The sequence below is a fragment of the Camelus dromedarius genome, chromosome 12 (genome assembly GCF_036321535.1).
Source record: "Camelus dromedarius isolate mCamDro1 chromosome 12, mCamDro1.pat, whole genome shotgun sequence".
NCBI classification, from domain to species: Eukaryota; Metazoa; Chordata; class Mammalia; order Artiodactyla; family Camelidae; genus Camelus; species Camelus dromedarius.
Window position 1 is genome coordinate 13,601,890 of NC_087447.1, and position 14,506 is coordinate 13,616,395.

The 14,506-nt window shown below is 35.1% G+C and overlaps 1 protein-coding gene across 1 annotated transcript; it reads left to right on the top strand.

The window, feature by feature from the left end:
- The first annotated feature begins 13,573 nt into the window (after nt 1-13,573).
- LOC105106904 (olfactory receptor 4C46) lies at nt 13,574-14,506 on the top strand. Its single transcript, XM_011000701.3, has one exon. It carries the CDS (start codon nt 13,577-13,579, stop codon nt 14,504-14,506), a length of 930 nt encoding a protein of 309 aa, XP_010999003.1. The 5' UTR covers nt 13,574-13,576.

The following is a 14,506-nucleotide window of genomic DNA, read 5'->3' on the forward strand; positions in this document are numbered from 1 at the left end:
CAACTCAATTCAGGGGACAAGTGACTTCCCTGAAAAGACAGTCACAGTCATCCTCAGTCATGACACCTCTACTTAAGGAATAAATATGTTCATGGAGTGCCTTATTTTCTTTTCTTCTACAAAAGGCAAAAGCAAGCACAAAACCATAACAGTTGTGAGGTTTTGGTATATTCGTACAAGTAACAGTATAAGGGGTATTTATTTTGTTCTTTATAATTCACTCATGTGCTTTTAATTTTTGATGATAAAAATGCAAACTTTTAAAATCAGAAAAGAAAAATATCATACATCAAGTTTTAAGAGCCAATCCATGATGTGACCATATATGTGGCACATTCATAAATACCCAAATATGCATGTATTTTATCCCCAAAATGGGTGGGCATATTTACCAGTGAAAAATCTGATTTGTTCTATTCACTTAAGTCATACAAAAAGGCTCAAAGACATGAAGATTCTTGCATGAGTGATACCTGTTCCTACCTGGCCTGTCTGGAAGCTTCTCCACTTCCTCAAAACTGAAAAGTGATGCTGCTACCTCCCCCAACCTCAGAGAATGTGGCAAATGTCCACTATAGCACCTGCCACATTGTCTCACATGCATATCTCTTTATTCATCAATGTGGGCCCGTGAAGGCAAAAATATGCTTTACTACAATTGTAATCTTATTCATATCTGTATCCCCAGTGCTGGCCAAAAAGGAAACACTCATAAAACATTGACTGAGAGAGGGAGAAGAAAAAAAAGAAAGAAAGCAAATGGGAGAGAAAGAAAGGAGAAAGGGAGAATTAGAAATGCATTAAAAAGCAAAGAAAGAAAAATGGGCTTAAAATCCCAAGACTTAGTTTGGAGTTCAGGATCTACCCCTTATTAACTATATAACATTAATTCATTTTATCTCCCTTTGCTTCAATTTTTCATCTGTTAGAAGGGTAAGTACACCTGTATTTAAGATTGTTGTGAATATTAAATCATTTTAAGCATTATTATTGTTGTTGTTGGATGGTCTTTATTTTCTCATGGCTTTATCACTAAAGAAAACCTTCAAAATTCTCTCCAAACATCTCCAAAAGGCAAGGATTCTGAAATTGTAAGCTACCCAATTGAAGAGAACAAGGTTAAATGTCAAAAAGGAAGGTCCTCAGATTTTTTTTAAAGGTTTTTGAAGCAAGCTATTAAAAGAATCTTTAACATAAAGATTTAATTATTGTTCAGTTTGCTTACTTTTATGGGAATTCATTTCATTATTCATTTAATTAATTCATTTGCTAATATTTCATATTCCAAAACATTAAAAATAATGTAGTCCTTCTAATTTCAACTCTTAACAATTAAATGCAGAGTTTTCTGGGAAACAGGAAACTTTAAGCTCAGCTAATTATTCAAATAAAGGCTTTGTAGATATATTCATTTTTGTATCTGTAGTGCTGGCCAGTATTAGGCATTTTAAAGCATTTGGTGAGAGAGTGAGAAAAGAGATGTGGCAAGAGAAAGAGAGGAGAAGAGAAGAAAAAGAAAAAGGAGAAAAGGTAAAACAAAGAAAGGAAAAGAGGAAAAGGAGGAGGAAAATGGGCACATTACAGAGCCATCTAAGAAAGACATTTTTCAGGCAGATGTGTTGTAACATTTCCAACAAGTGTTGCCCTTGAATTCCGAACTTTTTATCAAACACCTTTGTTGATTGTGGCCCTTAGGATCGACATCACAAAAAATACTGACATATAAGAATCAGGTTGTTCTTACATACAAATTGGTCAGAAAAAAAGTTTCTATTGCCCAGCTCAGTACTGAGGATTTTAAACTACTGACTTGTCACCAGTTGGTCCCTTACAGGCTCGGCAATACTTAAAATAAACCCCATCAGGGTTTTCTTCAGTCTAAGTTGTGTGCAACCAGAATCATGATCATGTTAATTTACTGTAAAAAAAAAAAAAAAAAAAAAAAGTGTTTCCAGAAAAGAAAGCCCTGAAGTAAAATCAAAAAGAAGAAAGTCGTGTCTCTCCTATATACCAGTGCTCACCACATCCTGTCTAGGACTTCTCATCCTGGCCTGCCTTGTTCAAATAATAAACTAGCCCAGAAAGAAGACACATTCACTTTGTATTTAAAAGGAATTTGGGTTTGGGGGGAGGGGGGAGATTTCAGCAGCTCTTTCCCATTTCTATTTCTATGGGATTCATAGATGTCTATAATTTTTTTTAATATATGTATAGAATTTAGTCTGCTAGGCCCTAAGAACATGGTTGCCATTTCTAACACTAGAAAAGTAAATCCAATTATGAAAATCAGCAGTGGATTAAAGATCCTCTGGATGAGAAATGTCCTGAAGCCAGTTCTCCCAAGCCTTTTTTCAGAGCATCTATACTCAGCGCAAAGTTAGATATTTTGGTCTTGGGGACTCATCCTTCCTCCTCCCATCTTTTCACTAAACTCCCCGGTTTTACCCAGAGGAGGTCAGGGAGAGACACTGCCTTTGTGGTTTACTCACCAAAATGTCCTCACAGCCCTGCCTTCTCAAATCCTTCAGTTCTCACCGTATAGAGACACCAGTTTTCTGCAAGTGGGTGACTTACTTCTTTGCTATTTCCTCAAGGGAAGAGTAATTAACTTTCGTAGACTTTGCCAAAGTAGCAACCAAATGCTTCTCCCTTCTGGCTACAGCCCTTCCAACTAGAGAATGACATTTTTGACAATGATTAGAACTCATCTACAAGAATGAGAGAAGCATCAGGCTACAGTCAGAACGTGGATTCTTCATTTCTGGTTTGTTTTTTTTTAATGGAATATCTGAAATGTACCAGGCAGCTTTGTTCAATAATAAAAATGACAGCAACTAACTATTAAGTGCTGTAGGCCAGGCCCTACGTTAAACACACATATGTGAGGTATGCTTCATGATGAGCACCATTGTTATTCCCATTTTACATTGAGGAAAATGAGTAATTTACACGGGATCAGAATTGAGTAGTGGCAGAACTGAAATTTAAATACAAACCTGTCTCCAAAGCCTAGATAATGTCTTTGCCCTCATGATGCAAGAATTCAACTATTAAAAAAAAAAAAAAAAGAACAGTGAGCACTGTGAAAAGGGACATATATATCTTTATGTCATTTGGACATGGCTTAAAGTAGGGTGGAGGTGGAAATGCTCAGGTAAAGTATTCTTTTAAAAGTGATATTAAAGTTGAAGTAAAAAAAAAAAAAACCTACACAAGGCCTAGATTAGATAAATTAAGTGAGGGCTTGGGAAGGTTAACAGGTTTCAGAATGGATCTGGACTATATCATTTGGTGAATAGTGAAGAGGGTACCTGTGTGAGCCCACCAATGCATTGGTAATTCCATCCTCTTATGAGCTAACTCCAATCAATTGTACTTTTGCAAATATCATCTTCAAGTATATTATATGCTTTCCTTGTCACTGTCAGTTAGCTGGAAATTACTGCAGCCAAAGAGTTAAAATGCACTGAGCAACTGAAAAACCCAGTGATAACTGATTCACTCAGATGTGAACAAAGACAGCTTAAAGCACATAGCTGTCCAGGAAGCACAGACCTGGTTTCTATCCTAAGCTGGGGTATCATATTTTCTTACCTTGAATGAGCTATTTAAGCTTTCTTAGCCTGTTTTTATCATCCTCATTGCTTTAAAGAATAAATAGAAATAATTTTTTAATATTAATAAAGGCAGCCGTATTTTTCACTTTTTTAGTTGTATTAGGTAGAATTATTACAGTTTGACTGCACATTATATTGCATATAAATACATATACACAGTATAATACACATTATTTTAGTTTACATATATGTACTGATTATTGTTTCTAAGAACAGATTAGAGCTTTCGCTTTTTAAACTTGTATAGTTATCAAAGGAATAAAGCCAACTACAAAATAAGAATCAACAGAATGTAGTAATCCAATCATAAAGGACAGTCAAATGTGCTTACACATATTCAAGAGATCAATCATCTTAGTTATAAATAATAAGTAGCTCATCTGTGTCATTATTATTATTATTATTATTATTATTATTATTATTATTATTACTATTTAGATTCCTCATATAAATGATGTCATATGGCATTTTTCTTTCTTTTTCCAGCCCTCTTCAATTAGAATGACAATCTTCAGGTCCATCCATATTGCTGCAATTTTATTTTATTCTTTTTTATGAAGGCAGCCATCTTTTTACTAACTTAAAAAAAAAAACAAGATCTCAAACTCAAGATGAAATTTCCACTAAAATTTTGAGAATCTGTTTTCAAGTGACTGAAGAAACGTACCTTGTCAAACACTCTTCAGGAATGATTTCCCATCACACAACAACTAGCATGGCTGCCCTGTCTCCCAGGAGCTGCTTGTTCTGCAAGCCCCCAGTACTAAAGTCTGCAGTTGATGTATCTTGGGGTACAATTTTGGGGGTTCAAACGATGCTTGTGGTGGTGCTTCAGAGCTGATGTTGGTTGGTAGATTTCTAGGTAATTCCACATCTCAGTGTTACTGACAGGCTGTTGTAAAGACTAGAACACAAATCTAGACATACATATGCCAACTATTTCCTGAGTAGAATCAAGGTTATGTGGTGTTCAGGATTACTAGATAGCGCCAAATTTGTTTCCAAAGTAGCTGTATCAATCCATACTTCCAGCAGCAATGTAAAAGACATCTATTGGTTCCTGTTCTCTACATTACATAGTAATCTTAAACTTCCTAATTTTTGCAAATTACATGGATACAGAGTGTTATCTCATTGTGGGTTTGATAGGCATTTCTATACTTATGAATTGATTATCACGTCACATGTTTATTCTTCACATCAGTCTTCCGCTGAAATGCCTGCTCATGTCTTTGGACTATTTTCCACTTGTCTTTTTATTTTCAGTTGGTAGAAGTTTGTTAAGCATGCTAAACAGTAATCCTTTATGATTTAAAGTCTTGCAAAGATTTTCTAGTTGAGGCTTGTCTTTTCACTTATTTTAAGGTTTTCTTACTAACAGCAGTTCATAATTTAAATATTGATGTTTATATGCTTTTTCTTTATGAAAAAAAGTATTTTGTGTTTCCTTTAAAAAATTCATATACTTCAAAGTCACAAACATACTCACCTCTTTTTTCTTCCAAAGTACTTGATGTTTGGCTTTTGATATTTAAATGCTAAAACTAACACAAACTATGAAATCTTTGTCAAGCCCAAGTCTTCAAAAATATACTCCAGGTTTCTTCTAGAAGATTTATACTTTTTACTCTTTTCTTTTGGTCTGTAATTCATCTCAAATTAATTTTTATGTACTTTGAATTACAAGCTCAGGTTTATTACTATCAATATGATTATCCACTATCACAGCATCTTTTGTTGAAAAGATTTTCCTTTCCCCATAGCTGCACTAGCAGCTTTTTGTGCAGCTCAATTAACCATATACGTGCTGGCCTATTTCTGGACTCTATATTCTGTTCCATATATCTGTCTGCTTACTTCTTGTTGATATCACACTGCCTTGGTTACTGCATATTTATATTAAGTCTCAAAATCAGATAGTGTAAAATTTCAAGGTAGAGCTCTTATACATAATTGATTATATTTTTTCTTAAGTATTTTCACTTTTATCTAATGTAAGCAGTGCTTTTCAATTTAATTTTTCAATATTTTTATTCTTGATGCAGAGGCATAGTTTGTTTTTATGTGTTGAACTTTTATATAGCAATATAGCTACATTCACTTATTAGTAATGGCTTCTCTACGTACAAAACCATAAATTTTGCAAATATACAGTTTAATTCTTCCTTTTCAAACTCTGTCATTTTTCCATCTTTATTGCACTTTCTACAAACTCCAGTTTTTGCAAAAATCATTTAGAAAAGTCAATAGACCAACAAACAACTACAGCCCACTAAAAAGTTTTCCTCATACAGTCAGAACAATACAAGGGTGTCCACTCTAAATTCTTCCTATTTAACATTTTATTATAGGTTTCTATCCTAAAAAATTAGGTTTAAAGAAAAGAATAAAAGTCATCCAAATAGAATAGGAAGAAAGTAAAACTATTTTTATTTTCATAGGAATGATCTCACATACAGATAACCGTAAAGAACCCACACCAAAAAAAAAAAAAAAAAAAAAAAAAAAACCTCTTAGAGTTAATAAACAAGTTAAGGAAAATTGCAGGATACAAAATCAACATACAAAAAACACTTGTATTTCTATACACTAGTGATGAACAATCTGAAAATGAAGTTGAGAAAAATTATTTACAATAGCATTAGAAAGAATAAAATATAGAAGAATAAGTTTAACCAGTAAGGTAGAAGACTTTCACAATGAAAAATGTAAAATGTTTTTTAAAGAAATTAAATACCGAAATCTTCATGGATTGGAAAATTTAATATAATTAAGATCACTCTTCAAAGTAATTTACAGGTGCACTGAGTCACTGTCAAGATCCCAATACCTTTTTCTGCAGAAATAAAAAAGCTGATCTTAAAATACATATGGCATTGCAAGAAACTCCAAATAACCAAATGATGGCACATTTTTTGCTCTCTAAACTTACCAAAAGTTCTAGTAATTAAAGCACTATAGTATTGGCATGAGGAGACACATATAGACTAAAGGAACAGAATTGAGAGTCCAGAAAAAAACCCGTACATGCATAGCCAAATGAAATTTTACAAGGTAGTCAAAACCATTCATTAGAGAATGAACATTATCTTCAACAAATGGTGCTGGAACACCTGGATATTTAAATACAAAAGAATGAATTTAGACCCCAACCTCATACCATATACAAAAATTAACTCAAAATGGATACAGGACCAAAATGTAACCTAAAATTATAAAACTCTTAGAACACATAAGAGCAAATCTTTATGGCCTTATGATTAGGTAATGGTTTATTAAATATGGCAGAAAACACAAGTAACAAAAGAAAAGTAGAAATTAGACTTTATCAAAATTTTATATCTTCCCCCATCAAATGTCAACATTTTTAAAAATGAAAAGGCAATACATGGGCTAGGAGAAAACTATATATACACATGTAATTTTATAAGTTTTATATACATGAATTTTTAGGACTCTATTTTTAAATGTACAAAGGACATGAATAGAAATATCACAAAAAAAGATACATAAATGGTCAATAAGAACATGAAAAACAAAGTACTCAACATCATTAGCAATAGGGAAGTAAAAACTAAAATCACAATAATTTACCATTCTTGGTGGGAATGTAAATTGGCATCGCATTTATGGAAAACAGAATGGAGATTCCTGAAAAAATTAAAAATAAGATTTTTGACCCATCACCCCCACTTCTGGGTATATATCCAAAGGAACTGAAATCATTTATCTTTAAGAGATATCTGCTCATGTTCATTATGGCATAATTTACAAGAGCTGGGATATGGAAACAACATATATGTCCACTGATAGATGAATGGATAATGTGGTGTATATATATATACAATAGGGACAACCAAGGGAAAACGGTCATCTGTGACAACATGGAGTGAACCTGGAGAACATAATGCCAAGTAGAATAAGGCAGAGAAGAGAAACACTGCATGATCTTACTTATACGTGGAATCTGAAATAGTCAAACTTACAGCAGAGAGTAGAATGGTGGTTGCCAGAGACTGGGGGAAGGAGAAATAGGGAAATGTTCACCAGGGAGAACAAAGTTCCAGCTATGCAAGATGAATGATTTCTGGAAATCTGTTGTACAGCAATGTGACCATAGTTAACAGTACTGCATTGTACACTTGAAATTTGCTAAGAGGGTGGATCATAAGTACTAATGTCACACAAAAAAAATAGTTAGAATGTGAGTGATAAATGTTAATAGCTTGATCACAGAGATTATTTCACAATGTATACTTATATCAAAATACAAAGTTATACACCTTAAATACACCCAATTTTATTTGTCCTTGATACTTCAATAAATCTGGGGAGTAAGAAGAAATAAAAAAAGCTTTTAGAGTCAAGAACTTTCAAAACTCTGCCTTTAATTTTATGTCTCACTGATCTAACTCTCAAGCAATTAACAGTGATTTCCAATGAAGGTTTAATATTGGTAAGAAAATAAAAATTTCCCCTATGACACGAGTCAACAGAGAAACTATATCACAGGTCCACACGCTGGAATTATCCCACCTGGCTCTTCACATGACATTCAGTTTTCTTAACAACCCCAGGGGCAGAAAGAGAAAGGTAACTCTCACATGTTTAAGTTCTAAGTGTAGGGAATACTGTTACTCACTGAAGAATGGGTGTTTCTCCAACATATCTCTCCAGAATACCAGCTTCTGGACAGTCTTTCCATCAAAGGAGACGATTAATTCCTAGGAGAGAAAGCGATTACTATAAGACAAGTAAGTTCTCTGAGCCTTATAGAATCTACTTTAAGTATCTATACAAGGGCAAGGTGAAAATGATTTTTGTTGCTGCTTACATGTCCAGAGCAAGATTCATGGGCAGAGTGAACCGTTTGAATGTGCTTTTTCCACGCTGTCTGCCTCTTGTGCTACAGGACCAGAGATATCTTATTTAAAGTCATTTCTCCATGGTGCTTCAAGTGAACCCATTGCAAATTCAGAATCAGAAAACATTTCAAACAGATTTTCTGTGAAAAGCATTTGAGGCTTCAGGCTATGTGGAAAGATTTAGATATGTTAGAACACTTTCTTTTTTTAACAGGTTTATTGAGATATAATTGAGATACCCAAAAAAAGTGTACATGTTCAACGTATACAATTTCTTAACAATTGTTCATTTGATAGTTAATAAGCTCTTCTCAAGTGTGACGTGTTTCCTACTGCAAGTTGCTTACTGTAAGAAATGGTCACTTTGAACATGGAACTGCTTCTGAACATACCCAGACATCACTTAAGATCATCTAAGACAGCTAAGGTAAGAGTTCAACAGTGCTGATGCTTATTTTAGATCGCTACTTTCCCTACACAGTAATCAGTATTTTTTGACATTTTTCAGATATAGTAATAGAATATTTCATCTTCATTCTAATTTTTCAAGAGATATGTGTAAATATCATTAACCTAATTTGACAGTTGAATATTTTGAGGCTCATAGAGATTAAGGAAATTGTGGGAGCCAGCTCTCTGACGCCAGGCACCATGTTTGCCACGAAACGCCTCCTTTAGTAATCAAAACTATTGATGAGGATGAAAATAAAATTGAAATACACTTCACACACACAGGGAGGAAATTAAGAATATTAGTGACAAACCATCAGCTGTTTCATCAAGCACAAATATGGAGAAAACTGGGGAAACTGCTAAGCATAACATGAGTTTCCGTTGCTTCTTTGAGAGTAAAGTTGGTGGTGATTCTTCTGGAGCCTGTTCCATGGTTAATTATGTCTCTGTATTGCTGCCCCAACTGGTCGTTCTTCCTATCCCACAAGTGCATACACAGTCATAAAAACCACGGAGAGTCCTTCTTGTGTCCACAGCAGTGTGGTGACTGTGTTCACACATATTCCCTCAATCATCACAACAATCTCTGAGATGGAGATTATTATTCTAACTTTACAGATGAGAAAACAAGGTGGTAAGGTGCCAAAGAGACGTACCTCAGGGGAAAGAAATTGCACTTGGAAGAACCATGATTCTAATCTGGTCTTTCTGGTTCTCAAACCAATCCATTTAATCACTTGGGATAGTCTTTTTCAATATTCTGCAGAGAAATCTGTGGTCCCATTCTTTGGAGTGGTATCGGACAAGGGAGAGTGAGTTGTGAGGGAGAAGTCGAGATGAAAGGGCCATGCAGTGAATGCAATACCGCATATTAATTACACTTTGAAAGTTCAAAGATGTCACTGTGTGTGTCTGTGTGTGAGAGAGAGAGAGACCTAATGAAATTGCTTCATATAAACTTGCCTCTGAAGTAATATTGAAGTAATTAGAACAATTTTGGTCATTTCAAAAAGAGATTACTAGTTCAATATTGTTTATCATAACAATGTTGGGTATAGGTTAAGAAGTAGGAGGAGAAAATTAATAAATAAGAATGACCTGAAACCTCGTCTTGACCCTGCCCTTCATTAGCTGCTTGGTCTTGGGCAGCATTCTTAACCTCTATGCTTCTGTTTCCTTACGTGTAAAATAAGTATAAAAATGATAGTAGTAACCGTCTCTGAGATTTATACTGAGAGTTAAATACCAAATGTCTCCATAAACACTTAAGCCACAGTAAGTGTTCAGCTTTAGTTAATAGTAGCATTTTCATTCAACTATTAACATTAGTCTCTGAGGTTGTTTCCTCATCTGCAAAATGGATGATACAATACCAACCACACAGATTGTTACCACGATGAAAAGGAAGCGTGCGTGTGAAACATTTACTACCACACCATGCACGCGGCAACCAATCATTGAAAAGTATATGTTATCATGTATTGTAGTGATTAGATTTAGTCAACATGCATTATAAATACTTTTAAAGGGGGGGGGGGGATTTAGCTCAGTGGGTAGAGTGCATGCCTAGCATACACAAGGTTCTGGGTTCTATTCCCAGTATCGCCGTTAAAAATAAAAACATAACTACCTCCTTCTCCCATGCTTAGGTTCCAAGTGCAGAGAATATAGTTTCCCCACTCAAGAATGGGTGTTTATCAAACATGTCTCTCCAGAATATCTGTTTCTAAGACAAAGCCTTTGACACAAAAGAGATAATTAATTCCTGGGAGAGAAAGCAGCAGCTTTGAGACACAGTCCCTGAACCTTATGGAGACCTCTTTAAATATCTGTACAAGGGCAAGGTGAAAATGATTTTTGTTGCTGTTCACCACTCCAGAGCAAGCTTCATTATGGGCAGAATGAGCCATTTGACCTCTGCACTGTCTGCTTCTTGCCCTGTGAAACCAGAGTCATATATTTAAGGTCATTTCTCCATAGCATTTTTAAAGAATCTGTTCTAAATTTAAAACCAGAAAACCCAAAGAATTTTTGAGGCTTCAAGATAGATGGAAAGATTTAGGTTTATAAGAACATTTCCTTTTTTAACAAGCTTATTGAAGTATACATGACATCCACAAAAAAAAAAAAAACTGGACATAATGTATACAATTTCTTAAGAATTGTTCATTTGATATGAATTATCTGAATAGGCCCTTCCCAAGTGTGACATATATTTCATATTGAGAATTACTTATTAAGAGAAGCAGTCAATTTGAAAAGAGGATTGTTTCTGAGCACCCGGAAGCATCATTAAGACCATCTGAGACAGCTAAGGTAAGTGTTTCAGTAGTGCCGATGCTTATTAAAGATTGTTACTTACCATACATAGGACTCACTATTTTCCAGCACTTTTCAGATACAGTGATAGAGGATTTCATCCTCACCCCAATTCTTGAAAAGACCATTTATAATTATCAGTAACCTAATTTGACAACTGAAAAATTTGAAGCTCATAGAAATTAAGCAAATTGTAGGACCCAGCTCTCTGATATCACGCTTTTGCCATTAGATGTCTCCTTTGATAATGAAGACTAATTGTAAATGAAAACAAAATTTGACTACATTTCACAGACACAAAAGACATAAATATGAATATTAAATGACATAAGTCATCAGCAGCTTAGTATAAGCACAAGCATAGAGAATCCTTCCAGGGATTGACTATTATAGATAGTATGAGTCTCTGCGGATTCCTTGGGAGTGAAATTGGTAATGATTCTTCCTGAGATCATTGCATAGTTAAATGTTTCTCTGTATTGCTACTAAAACTATCAATTCTTATTTCCTAGGTGCACACACAGTTATTAAATTAAATAAAAGTACTATGGTGTCTCAAACACTATGGTGGATGTGTTCTATATGTTATCTCAAGTCATCCTCATAGCAGCCTGTGAGGTAGGCACTATTCTCACTTCATAGGTGAGGAAACAAGGATATAAGGTGCCAAAATAATGTAGCCGGATTTTTTTTTAAAAGTGCTTGTGGAAGAACTAGGATTCTAATCTGGTTTTGCTAACTCTCAAGCCAATACACTTAACCAGTGGGATATTCTTTTTCGATATTCTTCAGGAGAGTCTGGAGGCCCACATTTTGGAGGATGATGGAGGAAATATTTGGGGCTGAGAGAGAGGCCAAGATAAAAGGGCTGTTCCGTGAAAGCAGCCCCACAGTTTTCCTCCACACTGGGGAGTTCCAATATGTTATTGTGCGTTGTGTGCATGAGAGAAAGCAGACTAAATTGCTCCATATAGACTTGCCTCTGAAGTAGGAGTAAAGTCATTATAATTATCATGATCATCTCAAAAAAAAAAAAAAGATTACTAGTTCAATACCATTTATTATAACATAGCCAAATGGGTCATGGGTTAAGAATTTGGAGGGAGAATTTAACAAGTATAAATCTGATCTAATCTTGACTCTGCCTTTTATTGGCTGCTTGATCTTGGGCAGGACCCTTGACTTCTTTATACATCTATTTCCTGATGTTTAAAATAAGTATAGACATGATAGCAGTCACGTCCTGAGGTTTATACTGAGGACTGAATACCAAATGTCTGCCAAATCACTTAGAGCACACTAAGTGTTCAGTAAGTTAATACTATCATTTTTATTACAACCACTAACATTAGCCTGTGAGACTGTTTCCTCAACTGCAAAGTAGATGATATAAAACCAACCACATAGGTTGTTATCATATGAAAAGGGATCATAACTGCAAAACATTTGCTATTATACCAGCCATACAGCAATCAATTATTTTAAAATATATATTATTAGCTATTGTAAAGTTACTGGATTTAGGAAACATGCATTATGACTACTTTTAAGTGCCTCTTGTATCCATTCTTTACATTCCCATCACCAATGCCCTGTTGCTCCTTATTCAACTCTTGTAAGTAGTCTACTACTGGGGTTCTTGTGCCTGCCTTCTACCCCTCACTGAACCTCAGTCCATTTCATTCAAGACACACAAAGATCTTTACTAGAATAACATCCAAGATTCCCCCTGCTTCAGATTCCTTTCATTCCTAGTCATTCTTTCATTCATATTTTCAGTAACCTTCCATGGCTTTCTATTTCCTAAATATTAAGGCAAATATTCTTTAGCTTTGCATTTACCGATTTTATGCCCAACTTGTACCTCTTTTTAAGAGTTCGTGTACAACTGAAGCATTATGCTGTACACTAGAAATTGACACAACATTGTGAACTGACTATACTTCAGTAAAAATATATATACCAAAAAAGAGTTGGGTACACTATGTATGCAATGTATAATGTCAAATTAGACTCAGTAATCTGTGATGATTACGTGTGCACAAGTGGTCTCTTGCCTATGTGTTTACAAAAGTTACTTTTATCTATAATCTTAACAAAGACTGCACCTGGGAGGTAATTTGAATTGTCTTTATAATCTCACAATCTTTTATTTCCAATGTGCAGGCACACACACACACACACATAAATCAAAAGAATTCAAAACTCTATGGAATTTTGAAATGTATTATATAGTATAACGGGAAGTTCAATAAATTCAAAGTTGCATTCATAAAAATTGTTTTCTTTTCAGGTAATGCAATTAACCATCACATAAAATACATGGAGAATAGAAACAATGTGACAGAGTTTGTTCTACTGGGGCTCACAGAGAATTCAAAGATGCAGAGAATTGTATTTGCTGTATTTTTTGTCATCTATTCCATCACTGTAGTAGGAAATGTGCTCATTGTAGTCACCATCAATGCCAGCCCATCATTGGGGTCCCCCATGTACTTTTTCCTGGCTTATCTCTCCTTTATTGATGCCTGCTATTCCTCTGTCAATACTCCCAAACTGATCATAGATTCACTCCATGAAAAAAAGACCATTCTATTCAATGAATGTATGACCCAAATCTTTGGGGAACATTTCTTTGGAGGTGCTGAGGGCATCCTGCTTACTGTGATGGCCTATGACCGCTACGTGGCCATCTGCAAGCCCCTGCACTACACAACCATCATGAATCGGCGGGTGTGTGGACTATTAGTTGGAGTGGTATGGGTGGGAGGCTTTCTTCATGCAACCATACAGATCCTCTTCATCTTTCAATTACCCTTCTGTGGCCCTAACGTCATAGACCACTTTATGTGTGATCTGAACCCTTTACTCAATCTTGCCTGTACTGATACCCACACCCTAGGACTCTTTGTTGCTGCCAATAGTGGGTTCATCTGTCTGTTAAACTTCCTCCTGTTGATGGTCTCCTATGTGGTCATTCTGCACTCTCTAAGAACCCACAGCTTGGAGAAAAGACGCAAGGCCCTCTCTACCTGCATCTCCCACATCACAGTGGTCTTCTTATTCTTTGTGCCCTGCACATTTGTGTACATGAGACCCGCAGCTACTTTATCGATTGATAAAGCAGTTGCTGTGTTCTACACAATCATAACTCCCATGTTAAATCCATTAATCTATACCTTGAGAAATGCCCAGATGAAAAATGCCGTTGGGAAACTGTGTAGTAGCAAAGCTATTTTAGGTGATAAATAA